The sequence below is a fragment of the Pantherophis guttatus genome, chromosome 2 (assembly GCF_059756535.1).
Source record: "Pantherophis guttatus breed Tessera chromosome 2, ASM5975653v1, whole genome shotgun sequence".
Lineage (NCBI taxonomy): Eukaryota > Metazoa > Chordata > Lepidosauria > Squamata > Colubridae > Pantherophis > Pantherophis guttatus.
In genome coordinates, this window is record NC_142064.1 from 29,582,057 (window position 1) to 29,605,964 (window position 23,908).

Sequence of the window (23,908 nt, forward strand, 5' to 3'; positions counted from 1 at the left end):
AATGGGCCCGTTTCTGTCCTTCCCAAACTTCTGATAGGCCCATTTTTCGCCCTCCCTGAGCCTCCGTGCACATCCTGCACTTACCTGCATCCAAAATGGGCCGCGTGGGGACTCCTGGGAGGGGAAGGGTGGGGTGAGTGGGGCCAGCCCGGAGTGGGATTTGGGGTTTCTCCGAACTGCACAGAATCTTAGCTAGAGGTTCTCCCAAACCCCTGCAAACCCCCAGCAGCCCATCCCAGGTGTAAGCAGTTCCTTACTTTTATTAGATTTCCTTGATTTTTGAAAGCTCAAACTCACAAGGTTTTAAACATCCATCTTTCTGCCAATTTTCTGGAATAATTCTTTTTGAAAGGTTTCCCCTTTCATTTCAAGCAATAGGAAGGAATGAAATTGGCACATTTCAGAGTGATCATATTTAAAGGTGTGATAGAAGACTTGGGAGAGCTTATCTCTGGTTTTTCCCATATCCTTTTAGTTGCCTTTGTCCCTTTCTGCCAGGTCTCTTTATTCCATTCTAGCCTAGAGATTCTCAGCCTCAGAAAAAAACAACGATAAAGGAATTCAATTCCAAGTTCAATGCTTTTCCTCCAGTCTTGGATGGGAAATCCAACTAATCCTTTGGTTGCTAAAACAGAGTCCCAAAGACCCAAAACTGAATTCTAAAAATTCTAGATATTAACATCTTAAAGAACATGGCAGCAAAATGTATAGGGCACGTGACTACTCAGAAGTAATATCTTTTAGATTTAATAAGATTTGTTCACAGTTAAATGTGTATAATCCTGCAATATATAATCTTATATTTACTAGTTTGGGAGTAAGCACCATTAAATAAAATTCACAATTCCTAGCACAATATGATGGCAATGAAAGATTGCCAACCTAGGTACACTTTCCTGGAAATAAGCAAGTAGGAAAAATCAAGTCCAACAGAGCTGGAGACACGATGCACTGAAGCCAAGGAATTGTTCACTTCAACTGCTTCTCAATGTGTCACTCTGGATGACTGGTAAAAATAAACTTGCTGATTTGGCTCTTCAGGATGATACCTGAGGCCTCTCGCTGCAGTCGTAGCAGCTGAATGATAACCAGCCCAGGAGTGTTCTAATATTTCTCAATTTCTAAATAGGGAGGCTATGTGTCTCCAAGGCCAACTCTCTTGCAGGGGAGGACAGAGGAGAAGGAAACAAGGTCAAATATTTCAGTAAAGGAATTAGATATTTTTTCTTTATAAATAAAAAAAATAAATAGAACATTATTTCTGGGGCAAGAATAGTTGCCGATCAAGGAAACCGAATTCACTATATATGAATTTCACTATCTATATATATAAAAGTGAAAACCACTCAAGCATTCATCATGAAATTTCCAGAACCGTAAAGCCTACAAGTTGAAATTTGCCACGTATGTTCCTCTTGGCTTCTAGGTGCTCACTAAGAAAGGATTTTTCAAAATGACCATCAGAGCATTAGTATTTCCTATATTATTATAACATGCTCTGATGCTACCTTGTTTCCCCCAAAATAAGACCCTGTCTTATATTTTTTTGAACCCTGAAATAAGCGCTTGGCCTTATTGCCATGCGCTCAAAAGCCCGATTGGGCTTATTATCAGGGATGTCTTATTTTGGGGAAAACACGGTAATTAGTTAAACTACTCCCCCTCCCAACTTTAAAATAACTCTGGAGAAAATGGGATAGCATAGGACAGGCTTCTGTGGGGGAAGCCTCATGGAGAGAAGGGGCTAGAAAACCTGAGGGACAGAAGGGGATAGGATAGGAGATGTTTCCGTGGGGCAAGGCTGAGAGAGAGAAGGGGAGAGGATAGGGGAGGATTCAAGCTGTAAGTGTCTATTTATCAAGCCCAATCACATAGTTTCATAGCGAAGCACGGGGATCCAGCTAGTACAATATATAGAATATAAAGTTTTTGTTCTTAATAAATTCTGGCTGTTAGCCCTATTGGCCTATTTACAATAGGGAAAATCTACGAACGGTCAAGGAAAAATAAAGTCAGCTGTAAATTTGGCAAAAGTTAGGGATAGTTAATTTACTCTAGTCATATAGTATTTTCTTGTACTTGTGTTTTGTAGAAAATAGATTAAATTTCAGTGTCAAATCTCAATAAGATTTCTTCCAGGTTCTTCAAACTCCAAGGTTTAAAGACTATGCCAGCTGTTCAAGCAAACCCTGAAGTAACACTGATACACTGGGTGATATCACTTCAGCATAAAAGGTCATAGATAAAATATTAGTTTTATGGAACTGAATCTCCATTTAAAATTGTCTGGTTTTGGTTTATTGATTGCCGCTGTAGCCTAATGTGATGGGTTTCTGAATTTACAGGTTTTAGTTTTTCCTCCTGTTTTAGTTTTGTGTTTCATCCAAGTTTTCAAGCAACCAGAACAGCTCAGAAAAGAAGGAAAAGCAAGCCAAATAATCCATGGTTAACTGCTCATCTTTAGGCAGATTTGGGGGAGGTATTTGGGGGAAAAACTTTGAATGTAAATGTAGCCATATTGTACAATTGTAATTCCACAAAGAATCCATTTAAGTCCAGCCATATACTAGATGCATGGTCACTATCCCTAGGTCTACGCAGTTTGGCTTTCGCTTTGGATGAGTGGATTTTAACTCCTAAAATTCTCAGCAATTATCAGGTCAGCTGTAGAATTCTGAGAACTGAAATCTATACATTTGGATAGATGTATCTATACTGTGGCCCCAATTGAGAAAGGTTGTCATAGGCCCCTGGTGGTGAACCTATGGCACGCATGCCAGAGGTGGTATGCAGAGGAACCCTCTCTGTCGGCATGCGCACCGTTGCCCAGCACAGGATGCCATAGGGCAGGTGTGTTCTGTTTCATCCTTCCGCTGCAGCTCCCTGTTGAATGAACCTACCACTGACTGGCCCCACCTCTTGCCCTCCCCGTCACCCCAAAGGAGTTTTTGAGGGCTGAACCCTGAGAGGCACAGATTTCCTCCGTCTTCTGCATTCCCACCCCACACTGAAGTGAACCAAACAGGCCAGGGTCTCCCTTCCTGCTAAGCGGCCCTGCTGAGCCCACCTGCAAACTCCGCTGAATGCAGCTCCAAATGTTCAGCTCGCATGTCCCTCCCGGCCAGCACCAGTGCGGCAGCAGGGAAGGTACCCGCCCTGCCTGCTCTCGCAACCAGAGGTAGGGCTCCACACCACCACATCCCAGCTGGAGCGCCATGTTTGCTTGCTTGCTGATTGCCTCTGAGGAAGGAGCTACACTCAGGCCACCCGGACCCCCACCACAGGGGGGGAGAGGGGGGTATTTCCCCGACAGGATCCAGGTTGGAGTTGCCTTATTTTGCATGGATCTCTAACGCTTTGCCTGCCAGCCTCCATTCCCCCTCCAAGTGGTTGGATTCACACAACATGTGAAGCTGGGCAGGAGAGCACAGATAGATAGATAGATAGATAGATAGATAGATAGATAGATAGGGGAGGGATGAGAGAGAGAAACAGAGATGACAGAGAGAGAGGGAGTGAGGGAGGGAAAGAGAGAGAGAGAAACAGAGAGAGGCAGAGAGAGAGATAGAGGGAGGGAGGGAAAGAAAGAGAGGGAGGGGAAAAAAGAGAAAAACAGAGGGGGGAAGAGAAAGACAGAGAGAGGGAGGAAGGGAAAGAGAGAGGGAGGGAGGGAAAGAGAGAGGGTGGGAGGGAGGGAAAGAGAAATTATATTACAAAAGTTTTTTTTATTGTTGCTAATTGTAATATTTCAAAAGCAGAAAAAAATGAAGGGGCATAAAAGTACATTTATCACGTTTTTCTTAGAACTATTAGCCGAACTCTGCCTTGTTTATCATTATTTTAGGTAGTAAAACCTTCAGGTTAAATTCCTATTCAGGTTAAAGCCCTACCTAGGGCTGCCTTTGAGGACCATCTGGAGGCTTCAGCTGGTACAGAATGCAGCCGCGCGGGTCGTGATGGGTGGTTCCCGATACGCCCATGTTACACCTCTCCTGCGTGACTTGCATTGGTTGCCGGTTGTCCTCCAGGTGAGATTCAAAGTGCTAGTGATGACCTATAAAACCCTACATGGCTTAGGTCCAGGATATTTGTCGTCCATCTGCAGCCAGTAACAGCTCCCCATCGCCTGGTGTGTTCTCACAGGGAGGGCCTACTCAGGGTGCCATTGGCTAGACAGTGTCGACTGGCGACCCTAGAGGCAGAGCTTTCTCTGTGGGTACTCCCACCCTCTGGAATCAACTTCCTCTGGGGCTCCAGTTGGCTCCTGATCTCCGCACCTTCCACCGCGATTTAAAGACATGGCTGTTTAGTCTGGACTGGGGGGGGGGGTTAACATGTATTTTAACATGCTTTTATTTGGATATTTTATTGTTGTGAGCCGCCCTGAGTCCTACGGAGATAGGGCAGCATATAAATCAAATCAAATAAATAAATAAAATAAATAAATTCAGGTTAAATTTATTCACTTTATGATAAATAGGTGGGTTTTGGGTTGCAGTTTGGGCACTCGGTCTCTAAAAGGTTCACCATCACTGCCATAGACCATTCACATGTTATGTTTGATGATCAGATTGAATAATCTCACATACTCTATACCTTGCTGGCACAAGGAATCTACAGTTTTGGTTCAATCTCTAAAGGCTTCCCGTTTGGGTTCACAGTAAATTGAGAAAAAGTTAGAAAGGATGTTTTATAGAATAGAGAGACATATGATTAGGTTGAAGAGTTCGCAGTGTATCATATGAGTGAAATAGATTCCAGACTGCCAAGTAAAATGCAAGAGTAATGTGCCCCTGGATTTCTTTGAAATTATAACAAAGAGCTGGAATAATAATAATAAGTACTTAATCATTGGGTTAATCTGTGGTCAATCCTTTTTCTAATCCTACCTTTTAAAATCCTTATATGTTAGCATTGATAACAATCCCATAGATTTGACATTTTTATTCTACTTGTTTCTGGTTCTTATCTGCCAAACATAAACTTTTCAGACTCCCCATCTGTAATAGATGTCTGTATTACAATATTAAAAATAATATTCCGGATTATGGGACGGCAGACAATATATTAAGTAAAAAGTTCTTTCTTGACTTGTAATACCTATGAAGATATTAATGAATTATTTAATATGTTATTTAAGTAATTATGAATTAATTAATTATGAAAACCATAAATAATATTGTGATAACATGCTTTGATTTGGAATGAAACACATTTTTTCAATCTCTGCAAATGAAGAATAGAGTTCCATGTACTGTCACTTGAATTGAGGACAGAGCAAACAACTTAAGTTGAATCCTATGGTATCGGTAGCCATTTTTCTCAAAACCATCAAACCTAAATGCTACAACAGAGTCTAGGAGGCTGGTTATTTTGTGGGAAAGCTGATACAGCACTCTTCAGTCAGCTGCTAACAAAGCAAATCTTGGCATGTAATTGAGAATCCCTTTGCTTACTTTCAATCTGTTACCCCTTGCCTACTTATAATGATTCCAAAACACAGCAGAAACTTCCACCATTTGAAGAGCCTGAAGGCATGTCCTAAAAAAAAAAACCAACCCAAAGCACAGTTGAATAAAAGGTGGAATGTGCATAGACTTACAAAAGCAGAAAAAACAATTGAGCAACATAGAAAATAAAGACCTACTCAACTCTTAGTTTGCCTTAGTCTTCAACTGGGAAAAATATATGTATTTCACCAGCTTTATTAATTGTTTATTTATTTGATTTCTATAGCCACCCATCTCAGCAAATGATTCTGGGCGGCTCACAATTGAATTGAATTCAAGAGAATTGTTGTTTGAAGTGATTAGAAACTGAGTCAAGGAATGCCTATTTACTCTGAAAACTACCAGGGGTTTGAGAAAGTGGCAATGCCATTGGAACAAGGCAAAAGTCAAGTATGTCAGCAGGCCAAGGGCTATGAAGTCAACTGCTTCCCTTGTTTTAAGACATTGAAAGAAATCACAGGGGAGAAGTGACATTCCTAAATGAAGTGCTCCCTCCAAATTACTAACATTCCATCTGAGTCCAAAATATGTCAAAAAAAAAAAAAACTTTAACTGCAATTTCCAGCTCCAGTCAAGAGGCTGACATCAGCCAGCTGATATCTGACAATTATGATGGGAGGTCACATTTAAGGTTCTCTCAATAGTTGACAGTTGTCTTATCAGAAGCTTAAAATGCATGCAAAGACTTCTCTGCAGAACATGAGTTAAAAAGAGGCTTCAAAGTGGCAGGGGCTGGAAAGGAAGCATGTGCAACATCTGAGAGAAGAGAAGAGAAGAGAAGAGAAGAGAAGAGAAGAGAAGAGAAGAGAAGAGAAGAGAAGAGAAGAGAAGAGAAGAGAAGAGAAGAGAATTCTTTGTTGGCCAAGTGTGATTGGACACACAAGGAATTTGTCTTTGGTGCATATGCTCTCAGTGTACATAAAGAAATATAAAATATATTCATCAAGAATTATAAGATACAACATAGTCATAGGTTACTAATAAGCAATCAAATCATACTAGGAAACAAATAAAACAATATAAATTGTAAAGATCACTTTGCCACTCTCATAGAAAATTATGACTCTTTCAAGGCCCTTGGGGGAGAGGGGGAGGACAACACAGAAGACTAATTATGTCAATGTTTAGTAAATCACTCTTTATGCATAAGCTATAGTAATGGGTAATCAGCCAAGTCTGTCTTATCCCAGGAAACATAAACAAGCTTCAGCTGGCCTAAAATGTAGCATCTCAAGAAGTGATGGGCAAGCCTCACTATGTAATACCTCTGCTTTGCAAGGTGCTCTAGTTGCCAGTTGTTTTTCGGGTGCAATTCAAGGTGTGGTTGTTGCCTATAATCCCTACATAGCATAGGGCCTGGTTTGAGGGACCATCTCTCTTCCATAGTATCTGCCCAGCTGATTTAATTTCGCAGAGTTGGTGCACTCTGGGTTCCTTTGATTAATAAACAATGTCATCTGTGGGGATCTTGGAATGAAACCTTCCCTATAGCAGTGCCTATTCTCTGGAATGAGAGTTCCTCCCACAATCCAAATGGCCCCCACCCTGCTGGATTTGAAGGGGCTGAAGACCTGGCTCTTCATTTTAAGTCTTTGGTGAGGATGTCTTAAATCTCCTTTTAACTTCACTAGGTTTCTCTTTTTTAATTTATTTATGTAATTTCTATAGCCACCTATCTTGACTCTAAGCAGAACAGACTTAGAGTAGAATTCTTTATTGGCCAAGTGTGATTGGACACACAAGGAATTTGTCTTCAGTGCATACGATCTCCGTGTACGTAAAGATATGTGATAAATCATGATCATAGTCATCATAATACATTCATCATGAATCATAACACACAACACTTAGTGATAGTCAGATAAAAAACCGGTAACAATAAAATAGCCATACAAAGATTAAAAAGAATTCAACTATTAAAAGCCATACAAAGTACAGTCACCAGGGGAACACAACCATTAAAGAACCATTTATGGGCTTCATACCCTTCTCTGGTTCCCAGGCAGATGACAAAGCCAGTTCTTCAGGTCTTTCTGGAAGGCTAGCAAGGTCAGAGCCAGGCAGACTCCAGGGGAACTTCAGCATCTGGTGGGGCCTCCTCCCCGGCCCAACCAGATGACATCCTGAAGGGGATGGAACCCAAAACAAGCCTCTTCTGCTGTAGCTGATGGGGTGGGTAGATGTCACTGGGAAAAAACAGGTCGTTAAATAATCTGGGACCATGTCATGTAGGGCTTTATAGATTGTTTCCACCACCTTGAATTGGACCTGGGAATAAATTGGTAATTAATGCAGCCTTAGAGCAGAAGTATAATGTGTGCTGATCTAGGTGCACACATAATTGTCTGTGTTGCTACATTTTGCACCAACTGAAGTTTCCAAATATTCTTCAGGAGCAATCCCAGGTACAATGCATTACAGTAATCCATACAGAGACCATGGCCTCCTGATCCAGGAATTAGTCCAACTGGAACACAACTTGAAGTTATACAAAGGCCCTGCTAGTCACAACTACCACTTGCTCTTCAAGCAGGAGTTGTGAGCCCCAAAGGACTTCAGACTACGCGCCAGGTCCGTCTGGGGAAGTACAACCACATCCAGAAACAAACATGTTAAATTCCTAGAGTCAGGTGGGCCCCAAACCCAAACTCACTCAGTCTTGTCAGGGTTGAAGCAAAGTCTGTTTTCGCCATCCAAATCCCTACAGCTTCAAGGCACCAAAATAGGACATCGGGAACATCAGTTACTTCACCAGGGGAAGACAGATATTGCATAACCGCTAGGCTATGAGTCATTCTACCCAATGGCTTTAAGTAGATCTTAAATAGGAATGGAGAGAGTACTGAATTCTGTGGCACTCCACTTTAGGACAGAGGGTGGGATTTCTCACCCTTGATCAACACTGACTGAAACCAGCTACTGAAGAAGAGGGACAACCAGTTCAATACAGTGCTGTCCCCTCCCAACCCTGCAGCTGATGCAGAAGGACACCCAGAGACTACAGTTAGTACAGAATGTGGCCGCCCGGGTTGTTACGGGGGCTTCTCGATACTCCCGTGTGACCCCTCTCCTGCGTGAGCTGCACTGGTTGCCTGCGGCTCTTCGGGTTCGTTTTAAGGTGCTGGTGCTAACCTATAAAGCCCTACATGGCTTAGGCCCGGGGTATCTGCAGGATCATCTCCTGCCTTCCTCCCACTGTCCGATGCGCTCGCACAGAGCGGGCCTCCTCAGGGTGCCATCAGCCAGACAGTGTCGGCTGGCAGCCCCCAGGGGGAGGGCATTCTCTGTTGGAGCGCCGACCCTCTGGAATGAGCTGCCCACCGGCCTCAGGATAGCCCCGGACCTCCTCTCCTTCCACCGCAAATTAAAGACGTGGCTTTTTCGCCATATGGACTGAATCCGTAGGGGGTTTCTAAATATTTCATAATTTTAATTTGATTTTAATTAATTTTAAATTGATTTTAACTGTTATGTAATTCTCTGTCGTTTTTGTAAGCCACCCTGAGTCCTACGGGAGAAGGGCGGCATATAAATTACATAAATAAAATAAAATAAAATAAAATAAAATAAAATAAAATAAAATAAAATAATAAAATAAAATAAAATAAAATAAAATAAAATAAAATAATAAAATAAAATAATAAAATAAAATAAAATAATAAAATAAAATAAAATAAAATAAAATAAAATAATAAATAAATAAAAATAAATAGTTGTTTGTCTGTTTGTCCCTGGTTTATAATTCTGCCATCTCTGCATTCCTTTTGTTCCTTCTTCTTTTATTGTCTTGTTTTTCAAGTTTTAAATCATTTGGATAGAATATAAATTTAAATGGGTATGTCTGTGCGTGTGTGTGTACGTGCATGCGTGCATGTGTGGGTGTGTGTGCCTGTGTCTGTGTAGTGGTTAAGGGCACTAGGTGATGAATGTGGAAATGGTTCTAGTCCTGCCTTGGGCACGAAACCAACTATTTATTTTGGCCTAGTCTCTCAGCTCCAGGAAGAAAACAACGGCGAACAAACCACTTCTGAAAATCTTGCCAAAAAACCCTGCCTTGTTCAGGCAGTTTCCAGGAGTCAAGATTAACTCAATATTTATGCAAGATTGGTCTTATATACTATACTATTCAAGAAGAGTTTGAAGTTGCTATTTAGTCGCTTCATGGCTGTTTGTGAAGAAGCAAGATAGATAAGATAGGGCCTTAAAAACACTGGAATCTTCATGCAATAACATCCTCCATATATTTATTCAAAATCTGCTGCAAAACAAACCCACCAATTTCATTTGGTATTTGAAGATCAGTGATGTCAACAGTTCTTAGTCTCTTCCTCAGTCCAACCGTGTAGATGGGTGTAATGATTTCTAATCTATGCAATATTGTAATGCCTTTATTACACGATCCTGTTGAAGTCTTTTCTCACGGAATCAATGAATGCTAACAACATAGTGGGACTGAATGGCAGCTGACAGCCTGCGTGTCCTTTAGGGTTTTGTTTTGCTTCAATACTGTTTACAGAAAGGATATCCTACTCTGATTGCACACAGAATTCCTTGCAACACCCACTGTATATATCAAAAGATTACATTGCCCTGAAAGAGCTGAATAACTGATGCAGACCAATGAGACTTGACATGCCTACAGGCACGTCTCATCATATTGACAGTATGACTTGAGTGTGATGTCACCCTCTTCCCTGGGGATTTACATTCTTCTTTGTGTCTGACAGTTCTCTTCTCTTTCCTGAATCAAATGCCATGAATTTGTTCCTATTTGCGAAGTAAAGCACTGTTGTGAAAGTCGAATTGCCTGCTCACAATTGTACAATAAAAGTTGCTTTGTTATGACCATTTTGAGGATCATATCATTTCTCTGCATTTCTACACTGCATAAACAAAGGGACAGAATCAGGGGTGGGTTCTAAATTTTTTTACTACCAGTTCTGTGGGCATGGCTTATTTTGTGGGTGTGGTTTGATGGTCATGTGACAATTCTTTAGGATTTAGCAGAGGTACTGGTCTACCAGGCTTTTAACTGCTTGCAGAGCTGTACTAGTCTACCTATTTGTTCTTGGAGCGTTCCGGTCTATTCATTTGTTTTTGGAGGCACCTGTCTATTCATTTGTTTTTGGAGGCACCAGTCTACCCATTTGTTTTTGGAGGCACTGGTCTACTCATTTGTTTTTGGAGGCACTGGTCTACCACCACACTGCCTTTTAATACTGATCAGCTGTAGGGCGGCCCTTTGAAGCCCCACGGCAAGAGTTTAAACAGTTTTTTTTCCTTCTAGCCAATCAGCTGGGACTTGGGAGGCAGCGAATAGATTGGGGGCGGCGCCAAATAAAAGGTAAGAATAACATGGGGGGGGGGAAGGCCCAGCTCCCGAACAAAGAGAACCAGTTCGGTGATGTCATATCATTACCGCTACTGGTTCAGCCGAACCAGGCCGAATCGGGAGGAACCCACCACTGGACAGAATCAAGATCACGTGAAGCATTAATAGCACTTTATAATGCCTTGGTAAGGCCACACTTGGAATACTGCATCCAGTTTTGGTCACCACAATGTAAAAAAGATGTTGAGCCCCTAGAAAGAGTACAGAGAAGAGCAACAAAGATGATTAGGGGACTGGAGGTTAAAACATATAAAGAACAGTTGCTGGAACTGGGTATGTTTAGTTTGATGAAAAGAAGGACTAGGGGTGACATGATAGCAGTGTTCCAATATCTCAGGGGCTGTCACAAAGAGGGAGTCAAGCTATTCTCCAAGGCACCTGAGGGCAGGACAAGAAGCAATGGATAGAAACTAATCAAGGAGAGAAGCAACCTAGAACTAAGGAGAAATTTCCTGACAGTTAGAAAAATTAATCAGTGGAACAACTTGGCTCCAGAAGTTGTGAATAACAGTTTTATTAAAAACTGGAAGTTTTAAAGAAAAGATTAGATAACCATTTGTTTGAAATGGTATAGGGCCATGGTGGCACGCAGCACTGTCTCTGTGGGCACACGAGCCGTTGCGTTTACGCACGCACGAGCACGCACTTTGGGCACTTGGTCCAGAAAAGGTTAGCCATCACTGGTATAGGGTTTCCTGCCTAAGCAGGGGGTTGGACTAGATGACCTCCAAGGTCCCTTCCATCTCTGTTACTCCTGTTCTGTTCTGTTCTGTTCTGTTCTGTTCTGTTCTGTTCTGTTCTGTTCTATTCTATTCTATTCCTAATTTCGCAATTTATGGGAAGTGCACAATATTAACACTTAGAATTTCTGATCTTGGAGACATACTGATTCATACTGATAGACTTCATACTAATAGACTGATAAACACAGTGGGAAGGTGCTGGTATTTTCCCTTTTCCTTCAACTAGTATCAGCATAGATTTCAGACTTCATGAAATAAATGGCAACCAATCTCCTCTTGTAAAATAAGGGACATTCAACCAAGGGTATTTCCCACCACTGTTGGTATGTATGTTATTTATGCACAGGAAAATTTTCAATTATTTATATTCCCCATCCTTTGCCAAAATTGGGGCAGGGGGAGAAATAGGAAAAAAAAATTAGGAATAGGAGTGATTTTTCTTGAATTAGGCCCTGGGAACATGACCCTGTCTAGGTTATGAAGCCAGACCAAGACAGCAGCACTGTCAAGTTATACCACAAGGAACCTATTATGAGCATCTCATGGATTTGTAAAGTGAATCAGATTTGATTTTTGTTTCACTCTTTTTATTAAATTTTTTAAAAAATATTTGGAACAATTACGTAAAGTGTTGTGCAGTTAGATGTCATGCATGCAAACGGCTAAGAAACATTATCACAGAGCTTTTTTGCTTACCATGGTGTTTTTAAATAAGCCACAATTGTTCATAACCTCAGAATGCATTGTGCCTTAAACCACACCTTATAAGCCACATTGCCCAGGTCTAGAGAGAATGATAAGACAATGCTGGTGTAAGGCAACATTTCTGAAAGTATAGGTCATGAACCAGGGGAGAAGGTCATAAGGATAGAGATGGGAGGGGCAATAAAAATGTCCTTCTTTTCAAACTCTTTCCAAGCAGGCTTACTAATTTGAAGCAAAAGTGGGTTGGATGCAAAGTAATGCAATGATTCTAAAGCCCCATGAAGCCTGAATAGACCAGAGGGGGAAGGAGGAGGGGGAGGAGAGGAGGAGTGGGAGGAGGAAAAGAAAGGAAAGGAAAGGAAAGGAAAGGAAAGGAAAGGAAAGGAAAGGAAAGGAAAGGAAAGGAAAGGAAAGGAAAGGAAAGGAAAGGAAAGGAAAGGAAAGGAAAGGAAAGGAAAAGATGTGGACGTCACTAGCTGGGAGCATGAGGAAATCAAATGTACTATTTTGTTAGTACAAGAAGAGCTCACTTACAACAGGGGGCAATGTCAGGCCCCAAGAAAGACACAGGGGGTTATTTTAGAGTAGTTTCCTCTATTATTTTTCACCTATAGACAGAATCTTGCCAGACTAAAGCAACTATTTGCATAAAAGCTAGGAAGGAGCTATTTTAACCCTCTTTCTTCCAAACAAAGCTTTCAAACTTTGCCCTCTGGAAAGCAGCCCCTTCCTCCTGGGAATCCAGACTCCATTTCACCCAAGGCAAAACCTGTTTATGAACAAAACACAATCCGCTCATGTGCAACTTCTAAATCAAGCTAAAACAGAAGAACAAAGCCAAACTAGCTCCTACAATATGATCATGAGCACATACCCAATATTTGTAACGAGAACATTATGAACTGCTTTGAAGTCCTGATCCTCATTGATAGGGAACCAGGAGCACCGTGGAATGAAATCAAAGAAATTGTTAAGATTATTACCAAAAAAACCTGTGAAAGACCAAGGAACACAGGAAACTGAATTGGATATTAGCAAAAATGTTGCAAATTGCCAAGAGTAAAAGAGAGGTATCGAGAAAGACAAAGATTTCAGGAAGGAACTTAAAAGAAATTTTCTCTTTTAGAAGAGAAAAGAAAGAATATTAAAATGACAAAACAATGAAAATGGAATCAGGAAAAGAAGGAAAGCCCTACATGAAACAAGAAATGTCAGATGTTTAAGTTGATTTTAGAAAAGGGTGAGACATGACTGTTGATGCACACTTGATCATTGTAAAAGCCAATGATTACCAAAAAGAAGTCAATATGTGCTTCAATGATTTAGAGGTACTTTTGACGGTGTCAACCATACCAAGCTGTGAATTATTGGAAATTCAGAACATATTATTGTCTTCATGCAAAATCTATACACAGAGCAGGAAGCCACAGTCCAAGCAGCACATAGGAAAGCAGAGTGGCTCTGGATTAGCAAAGGAGTGGACAGGATGATAACATGATTCCCATTTATTCAGTCTATATAACGGAATATATATTGAAGAAGGCTGGATGGGAAAACAATTGGCATGCATTTAAAACTGGAAGAAGAAACATCAATAACCTGTGCTATGCTAAAAACACAAATGATCTGCAAATTCTAGCAATTGGAGTCAAGGAGTACAGTGAACAAAATGGAACTAAGTTTAAATACAAAGAAGATCAAGTAAATGACCAACTGGTAAGGCAACCAGTCTTAAAATTGACCATGAAGTGGTAGACAGTTTTTGCCTTTTAGGATTAACTATTAACAATAATATACTCTCTATTTATTTAACCTATACACTTGAATACACGCTAAGCGAAGCTGTATTGGAAGAAGATGGTCATGGTTTAAAATTGGAGAAAGAAACTTCAATAATTGTGCTCTGTTGATGACATTAGCCTGAAAGCTGAAAATGCAAAGGATTTGCAAGTTCTAGTAACAAAAGCACAAAGAATAGGGGACTAAAATTAAATATAAAAATCAAGCTACTAATAACAGGTAGAAAAATCAATCTTAGATATTGAATTTGTAGATAGATTATGCCTTTTGGGATCAACAATAATAAAGGAACAATAGTCAAGAAATACACCATGGATTGGCGTATGAGCAAATTTCTTGTGTAAGAAATGTATTTCCTGTGATGCTGTGTGGAAGCAAAAATTGGACTTTCAAGAATTAAGATAGGAAATTGACAAATTTGAACCTATCTGTTGGGGAAGACTTCTGAAAATACTGTGGACAGCCAAGAAAACAAAGGAATGAATCATAAGTCAGTTCAGAGTTTTTATTTGAAGCACATAGTACTGTGGTCAAATTATTTTAGTTTGGACAAATTATGAAAATATCCAGCTCCCTTAAGAAGTCTATATTGTTGGAAAAGGAAGAAGGAAATGGAAGAACACAACCAGTCACAAGATGTATGGACATGGGTTACAATTCCAATGACTGCACTATTGAGATATCACAAAGAAGAGGTCTTCTTGAAGAAGATGTCAAAAGACAGATCTTCTTGAAGAAGATCAATCTATGTGGTTGCTATGGACTGACATTGACTTAATGGCACATTATCGTCATCTTCCCGTATAAATACATGCTGGATTGCTCATTAGAGGTACTAGTAATGAAACTAAAATACATATATTTTAGACACCAAGAATCAAAGGAGAAGACCTGATGTTTGGAAAACTCTGAGGCAACCAAATGGACTCCAACAGGAAATAAACGTGGCTAGATACTATTATTAATAATCCAAAATATGAAGCCATAGAAGCAGACATAACAAAATTATCATTGGCCCATGATAACTGAACAACAACTAAATGACAAGAAGTAACAGCAGGCCAATTAACCTAAACTAACTGACCATGAAACAAAGATTTTGTCCCTAGAGATTTGCAAACACTGATGTATGCTAGTTCTTCATGGGGCATGGAGGAGATGATTGTAACCAAATGTACCCTCAGGCATGCCTTAGTCATCAGCTTTTCAAGTGAAACATGAAACTAATCTCTTTGATGTTTCACATAGTAATAGATGGCTGGCATTAACTTGAATGGATAAATATGTTTTGAAATAAAACTCCAATGATAAAATACCCATTTGACCCATGCAATATTGTAAATAAAGGTACCATCTGTGTCATATTCAATAATACGCCCATGTATCAACACTTTGCAGTATTTTGCTATCTTTACAACTATAGATACAATACTAAGCCTATCAAACAGAGTCAGTCAATCTCACCTTCATCCCAAATTAGAAAGATTATATATAACATTTTAAGATGATTGTAGTTATATTATAGCAATTCTCGGGGTGGTGAAAATGTGTTAGTCTCACTAGCTTGACATTTCATTCAGAGATAGACAGTGGACCTCAACCAAAATTATAGACCCCTTTATGAGTGTTGCACTTTCCATTTCAGCATGGAAAATTTTGGAAACAGCTACACATTGTGAAAAAGTCACAGTAATAAACAACATATTCAATAGGTGAACCAGGAAAATTAAAGCATTACATTTTCTGCTCAGATAATCAACAAGAACAAATATTAAGACAAAAAGCAAACCTAGATTACTGTACAGCAACCCAAAAATCCAGGAAAACAAAGTATACATTTGGTCTTTCTATCAAAGTTCAAAGATTCAAGTAAAAATTTAAATTGTGCTTTTAAGCAAAATTTCAAGCAATGAAGATTACTTTTTAATTTATTCACTGGAATTCTAAGCTTCTATCTATATCAGGGATGGATATTCTAATGATGATTTTTAATATAGCATCAGGACACAAAGTTTTGCACAGTAGCAGTTCATGTTTGCAAACAGTTAACATTGGCTTCATATGAGTAATAACCACATATGGCTTTCTTTGGGGAATGTTTACATTGCTGGTATCTAAGACTCATTATTAGTTTGTTTCTGTTACACTCAAGTCACCAACTTCAGGGGTTTTCAAATTTTTCAGGTCATGGCAACTGTTAGTTAAATAAAATTCCTGGAACTCCTCATCAAGAGGGTTCAGGTTTCTAGATGTCAACTAGCAAGTATCACCCTTTTTGTTATATGATAGAAAAATTCCTATGGATGCCCTGAAGCAGCACTAAGATAGCAATAGCAATTGCACTTAGACTTATATACCACTTTACAGTGTTTTACAGCCCTCTCTAAGTGGTTTACAGAGTCAGCATATTGGTCCCAACAATCTGGGTCCTCAGTTTTTTTTACCGACCTCAGAAGGATAGAAGGCTGAATCAACCTTGAACCTGATGAGATTCAAACTGACAAATTGTAAGCAGCTGGCAGTCAGCAGAAATAGCCTACAGTACTGCATTTTAACCACTGCGCCACCGGAGCTCTTATAGCCTATCTCAGTGATGGCTACCTTTCCCTTGAACTGGGGTGACAGCCTATGTGCCATCAGAGAGAGCCTATCTTATCCATCTTATCTTATAGAAATAGGAGCAGTTGGTTAGCATGTTTGAATTTTATTTTCCTTTAGTCCCAGGCCAAGAACATTTCTCCCTCAGACACTTATGGAGAGTTTGGGACTATGTGAGGAGTGAGTCATCATCGCTACAAGGGACAAAGAGGAAAAAAATATATCCACAAATGACTAGATCTTAATCAGGGTAGTTTTAGGTGGACTTGAATCCATTTGGAAGTTTTAATAACTTAGTAAAATAAAATTAATAATTTTACTTATGAATGAATACGAAGAAACAAATATATATTTTAGTATTTTACCAAAAATAAATAAATAAATAAATCACTGCCGCAATTGGCTAGTCCTAAGCAAACCATACAGCATTCAGATTGATACTTATTTTAGTTATACTTGCAGTTCCTAAGAACTCTGTTCTAGCACATAAGTTGTACTTGTGTCAACATGTTTGTTTGGTGTATCTAGTATCATATCTGATGACTGTTCTATTTATAATACTCTTATGATTCTGATACATTATTGTCAAAGTTCTTAAATTTAAAGTTATCTTCGCAGGGAGGAATAAAAAAAATAAAACAATAGCACCTTCCTAGAAATGGGTAGTGTACAGATTTTTTTATTTTTCCTATTCCCCTGAAATACATTAAATTGACTTGTAAGAACATCTTGGTTTCAATATTGAATATTAGACTGATGAATTGTAGCCTGATAACTTTATTTCAAGAACTAGAAAAGTCTTTTAACAAAGAAGCGTAGCAATTGTTCCATCTAGCATGCAAGATTTATTTATAGTGAATAAAAATCACAACCTCCCTGCCTCTTTCTCATGCCCACAACATGAAATCTGAGGGAGATGGGCAGTTCAGAAATAGGAAATATAAATAAATAAAAATAATAAATGATGCCTTGTTTGCTGTTTTTTCAGATAATTTATCTTTATACCTAAAACTGCCTTCACATATTACTTCCTGCTAACCTTCCTAACTAGGGGACTGGTGGCTAAAACATATGAAGAACGGTTGCAGGAACTGGGCATGGCTAGTCTAGTGAACAGAAGGACCACGGGAGACATGATAGCAGTGTTCCAATATTTGAGGGGCTGCCACAGAGAGGAAGGGGTCAAGCTATTTTCCAAGGCACCTGAAGGCCATAGAAGGAATAATGGATGGAAATTGATCAAGAAAAGATTCAACCTGAAAATAAGGAGAAATTTTCTGACAGAACAATCAACCAATGGAACAGCTTGCCTTCAGAAGTTGTGGGAGCTTTATCACTGGAAGCTTTCAAGACTGTCATTTGTCAGAAATCATGTAGAGTCTCTTGCTTGGGTAGAGGGTTGAACTAGAAGACCTGCAAGGTCCCTACCAATCTAATTAAATTCTAAATAGGGCAATAGGATTGTTAATAGGTTAAAGTAAACATTTAAAAAATGGAATATTTTGGTTAATCACACATTTCTCCATTCAACGAAATCTGATATATTTCATTAATATAATTATGGAAGATCCCCACCTGACTATCCTATAGAATGGAAAAGGCTAATGCTATGGACCTTTTGTCAATCACCTCATTTGGGAAGAAAAATGACTAAAGCTTGTGCTTTCAATGTGCTTCCGAAAGATGGCAGAGACCTATCGTTGGGCTTTCATTCCAGATTCATATCATTCTATTCAAGAATTCTCTCAGAGATGAACAACAGAATAAATATATGCCATCATGAACTGGCTCACATATAATCCTTAAGTATCACAGATGAATTCATACTTTTCACAAGCCACATACTATTCTTTGTAAATCACAATGGCTGGATTGCCAAACAAACCTAGGAAGACCAAACAGACTATAGTTTAAATACTTAAATCCAACTTTTTTTGCTATATAGCTTGAGATGTGCTGCTTATGTAAAGGCAATGCAGAAGAGGCAAACTGTAAGTCCCACAAGTAGGGCAGCTATTCTGATTTCACTTCCTGGCTCCTGAAGATAGTTCAGTAATTTGTGAATAATCTGGTAGGATTAACTAGTTTTTTCAAGGATCCTGATAAATTTGCAGGTCATATCTTTATCAGTTCTGGTCTAAATATTTATTTGTGGTAAAAGTATCCACAGATTCATTACCAACATCATTAATAAAATGCATGAGACAAGCTTAACAATAAAGACTTAGGAGAAAATTGTAGCACTAAGTGGAATAATCAAATGGTTAGACTGAATTTCTCAAGTCCTTTCTCTCTTTTAGTGTAAACTTCCACACATGTACTTGAAAAGTCAATGGTTGGCAGCTGCTTATTACCACATGACAAGACTTCATAGCCAGAAGAAACATCCTAGATGGATATCAAAGAAGGAAACTAAAGCAGGGAGTAAAACAAAAGAACACAAAAAACAGTACTCAATTGTCCATTATTTTTTATAGCCACTATTATTTTCCAGGATTTGGACACTTGGGAATACAGCATTACGCAAAACAGATCCAGAGACACTTAGTCTAGTTAACTTAATTAGAACATGTGTAGTAAGAAACAAATTTCTTATTACATAGATACTCCCAGTGGGATATATGCCCCTAGAAGAGAGCACGGTCTAGCAACTGTAGACCCCCAATTTACTTGGTGCCAATTTTTTTAAAGAAATGTTTTTTTAAAGAAATATTTGTTTACATTTTTTCACAAATTGAATGTTTGCAAATTTGCTTATCTGGAATTGAGAACTAAATTGCAGTGGGGCAGTGGTGAAAGGTAAAATTTGTTACTACTGGTTTTGTGGGCGTGGCTTGTGGGGGGGTAATGTGACTGGGTGGGTGTGGCCAACTTTTTTTTTTACTTTTTTAAAGCATTTTTTACAACCTATTGGGCCGAATAGGTTGCAAACAATGCTTTTAAAAGGTTAAAAAAGGCTCTGACAATCACAGTTGTGGTGCGCGATCGTCAGAGCCTTTTTTTACCTTTTAAAAGCAGTAAGTAATGACACCCGGGTGGGTGGGGAGAGCCTCGCACTGCCATCACTACCCGTTTTCTGAACCACCTGCCACAATCGCTACTGGATTGCCCAAACCGGTCCAAAAAGGGAGCATTTCACCCCTGCAGTGGGGGTTTATGCTTCAATTCCAGTGGCAATTTTAAGCTAGAGCTGGAGTACAACAATCAACTTGTTTACAAAGAAAATTATTGTCATTTAAAATTTTGAGATGAAGATTTTTTACGAACCAAGATCCAAAGCTCTTTTTTCTTTAAGAAAAGGAGCTTTCCCAACCCTTTTCTAATTTGGTATAGAAAATTGCCTTATGGTTTGCGCTCACTCCACTGCAGCTCTGAAGGCATCATATTCAAATTCTCCAAAGGATCATTTCTTTAGATTAAAAATTGACAAAACTGTTGAAAGAACTGTTTGAAAGAATCAGAACTAGTCATACATATGCATTATTATAAGCTATTATTTCTCTGCTTGAAAGGATCAGAAATAACCATACATATGCATTATTTCTCCTATGCATGGAGTCACTACTGTCTTTTCTACTTCATATAAATTGAGTTCACTGGGATAACGGGACAGAAAAAAGTTACATCTTACCTATTCAGAATTTGTTTCTAAATTACATGTGAAAATATTTTATAAAATGTGATTTAAAAGTAATCATGAATAGCAGTAATAATTTTCCAGTTTGAATAACTATGGCTATAGAAAGTAGGAAACAAAAGAGAGGAGTTGTGGAAGGAAAAGCGTCCGAGACTCTTCCCAAATCAAAACACCACATATCTGAATTAAGAATTGATATTGTCTCTACCAGTGGATGTTGCAATATAAATAAAATATTTTCACTTATAAATATGACACTATGTTTTTTTTCCTGTTCCGATCTTTTTGTAGGTATTGATTTTTATTCTTGCCTATAATTAAATTTTGGATATTTTCAAATAACCTTCATTATTTTGTTATCTCTCTACTATCTGCTCCAATTTTTGCAGATTAACAATTGTGTAACAAATGGTTTCTAGGGTTTCTTTCATATCACACTGAAAAAGAAAATCTAGCCGTATGAAAACATGTGATTATTCCATTTTTCTGGTACATAGCTGCATTCCTTCAAGATGATGATTAAGATGATAATGATTATAATCTAATCTTGAATTATAACAGCCTCCCATATATCCATATCCTTTGAGGGCCAGTCCCACATCTATTTCATAAAGATTGGGGGGGGGAGGGGAGGACTTTTCCTATTGTGGCACTAATTCTGTAAGACAATCTCCATTGAAATATACCAAGCAACAAAATATGTGAGTTTTAAGCTGCTGTTAAAAACACATATATATATTTCTTAACCAATTAACTACCCCTAATATTGTACTATTTATTTTATGGATTGCTATTATCCTGTTTTTATTTTTATCTAATTATTTTGCCCTTATTTAATGCTTTGGAATGTTTTGAATAATAATAATTAATCCACCATACTGAAGTGAAGAAGGTTAGAATACATCAGAAGAGAAAAGAAAATCTTAAAGTCCAAATTCAGAGGTGAAAATACCCCCAAGGTGATTAACATCTGGGAAATTCCAGTCATTAGATACACAGCTGGAATGGCAAGCAAAGATTCTACATTTGTTTTAGACAGAAAGTAGGGAGGAAACATTATACACCTTATGAAATTTTGTCTTAATCAAGAAAGAGACTGTGAGACCTTCCCCATCCAATGCCTTCCCCTTTCACATTATTTCCTTCCTCAGATACCATCAATTTCTAGAACTAAGTGACTTCTGCAGAAAAGCTTGCACTGTGACCATATTTAACATCTAGCAGCAACAAAGAACTCAGTAAATGGTACCTTTTAATTTTAAAAATACCTTCTATATTTAAATTTTTAACCCAAAAAGTAATAAAAAATTATTACAGTAAAGCTTTATTACCGATTAATATGCAATTTTGCTATGAGTCCAGAATGCATTTAACATGTTGACACATAAGACTAAAACTCTGAAGTAGAGAGTCATGGAGAAAGGTAAAAATTGCTTCCCCTTCCTGACCTCCCTTATTCAAAGAGACAATTGACAATTCGATTGAAAGTACAAAAGTACAGAAGTAAGCAAACTGCTCTTTCTTACATGTTATAAAGCATTTTATTGTATCTATGGCATTTAACATTGTGCTCTAAATTGAATGTTATATTAGGTGTTTTTTTCCTATACTTGCACCATAATAGGTTTAAGGTTGTATACCTATGTCTGCATGCAATCATTTGTAACATTCTTTGGCACTGTAAAAATATTAGTATCAAGATCACGTTTCTATGTGTGTCCCTTCTTAAATTCAAGTGGCCTTAATCCCAGGTAAATGTAAACAGGATTATAACTATACTGTGCAATTATATACAGGTCATTAAATTGAATTACTCCCAAGTAAGGATTACAGCCTAATATAACTATAACTAATATAACTACATAGAATAAAGCAATTTTCCTTATTACATGAACAGAAATTATTAATGAATAAGAGTGGAATTGTATTTTATGTAGAAGTATCAATGAGTTAGAAAGGATTTACTCCTGGATTAGAAAATATAGGATTACAACTTTAAGAGCAGCAGCAGCTATAAATAATGTCTTTTATATTAGTAAAATAAAAAGCAAAGCAGCAAGTTTTTAAATCATTGCTCATTTATTAAATATTGTATTTTCCCCCCAGAGGAAATGCATTTTATTTCATATTATTTTATTTGTACAGTACAAATAAGAAAAGGATTATCACTTATCACATTGCTTAACATCCCTAAATTGTTATGAAGAAAGCAACTTTTAAAACTGTTTCATTGACGTTAAAGGCACCATTTATTATTACAGTTAATTAGATAAGGGATTTCTAAAACTGGCCCAACCTTCTTTAGTTAAAAGCTGGTTATTTCTTTTTATACTTATTTTTCTGTTTTAAAATATTAATTAATGGATGACACACTAATGTTAAAGTAATTCTTACATTGTATGTTAAACTACTTCTTTGGAAGATTCCTATAACATACAAAATTCCTGTAACATGCAAAATATGAATTGTGTGACAAAAATGCGAGCAATAATACCTTTCCACATCCCACTCAACTTTGTCAATTCCGCTTGAGGCCAAGTACAAAACTATGCCTACAATAAATGTCAGACCAAGTACCTGTATGACTTCAAAAAACGAAATCTCTTCCTGTTTCTTGAAGAGGGGCACGAAAGAGTTGAGATTTCCAGAGGGTCCCAGGGAAAAGCCATTTGCAGACTTGAAGAAATCTGGGGGCTTTTAGAGAATCAGAGCCACAGAGTACGAGTTGCCTCAAGCTAATCATAAAAGCACTTGTGGCTGTCTAAGAGAATGTCCTTTTCTGAGGCTCTGCTGAAGTGACACAGAGAGCAAAGGAGGCAGGATAACATGGATTTCCTGCAGCTGGCAGGGTTCAGAAGGCCTTATCTCATTACCACTGAGTGAGAAACTCTCACGTCAAAGCTCTTTATAAACATAGCCCTGATTAACTGGCAGCAATGACATGTATTGCTAAGAAAGTCTGCAGAACTCAAGAGCAAAGTGCCAAACTGGTCCAATGCCTATTTGACCTATGCTGGGCCTGTGTTTTCTTTCAATAATATCTTGAATGCATTTAGGTAAAGACCAAACCAACAGAGAAAAATAAAAACATTCAATTTCACCCAACCTGGATTCACACATCTTGCTTATTTATATGGGCTTTATGTTTTCTGGTAGTGTTTTTATGCTAGTTTATTTATGGTTACTTTTGTTTGAGTTGATCAACATTATCTAGAGAACTCCCAGTAGTGTGTAAAATCAAACATTTACTTTTTCAGCCTTATTTAGCATAGTTAGACATGATACATGAACCTTGCTACTATGTGTGGTTTATAGGTCTTGGGTGATGGCTTAAGCACTATGTGCTTAGCTATAGGTAGCCGTCGACTGATGACCACAATTGAGCCCCAAATTTCTGTTGTTAAATGAGACAGTTGTTAAGTGAGTTTTGCCCCATTTTACGAATTGTGGTGAATCACTGCAGTTGTTAAGTTAGTAACATGGATGTTAAGTGAATCTGGCTTCCCTATTGACTTTGCTTATC

The 23,908-nt window shown here is 38.3% G+C and overlaps 1 protein-coding gene across 9 annotated transcripts in view; it reads right to left on the reverse strand.

Annotated features, from left to right (window-relative positions):
- PDE4D (phosphodiesterase 4D) overlaps window positions 1-23,908 on the reverse strand; it is a 706,231-nt gene that overhangs the window by 164,239 nt on the left and 518,084 nt on the right. The window contains exon 1 of one of the 9 annotated variants that reach the window (XM_034440940.3): window positions 22,963-23,166. The exons of the other annotated variants lie outside the window; for them this stretch is intronic. Within the exon in view, the coding sequence (XP_034296831.1) occupies window positions 22,963-23,054 (92 nt within the window). The 5' untranslated portion in view covers window positions 23,055-23,166. Of the gene's footprint in view, window positions 1-22,962; window positions 23,167-23,908 lie in introns of those variants that run through there. 9 annotated transcript variants of the gene reach the window in all.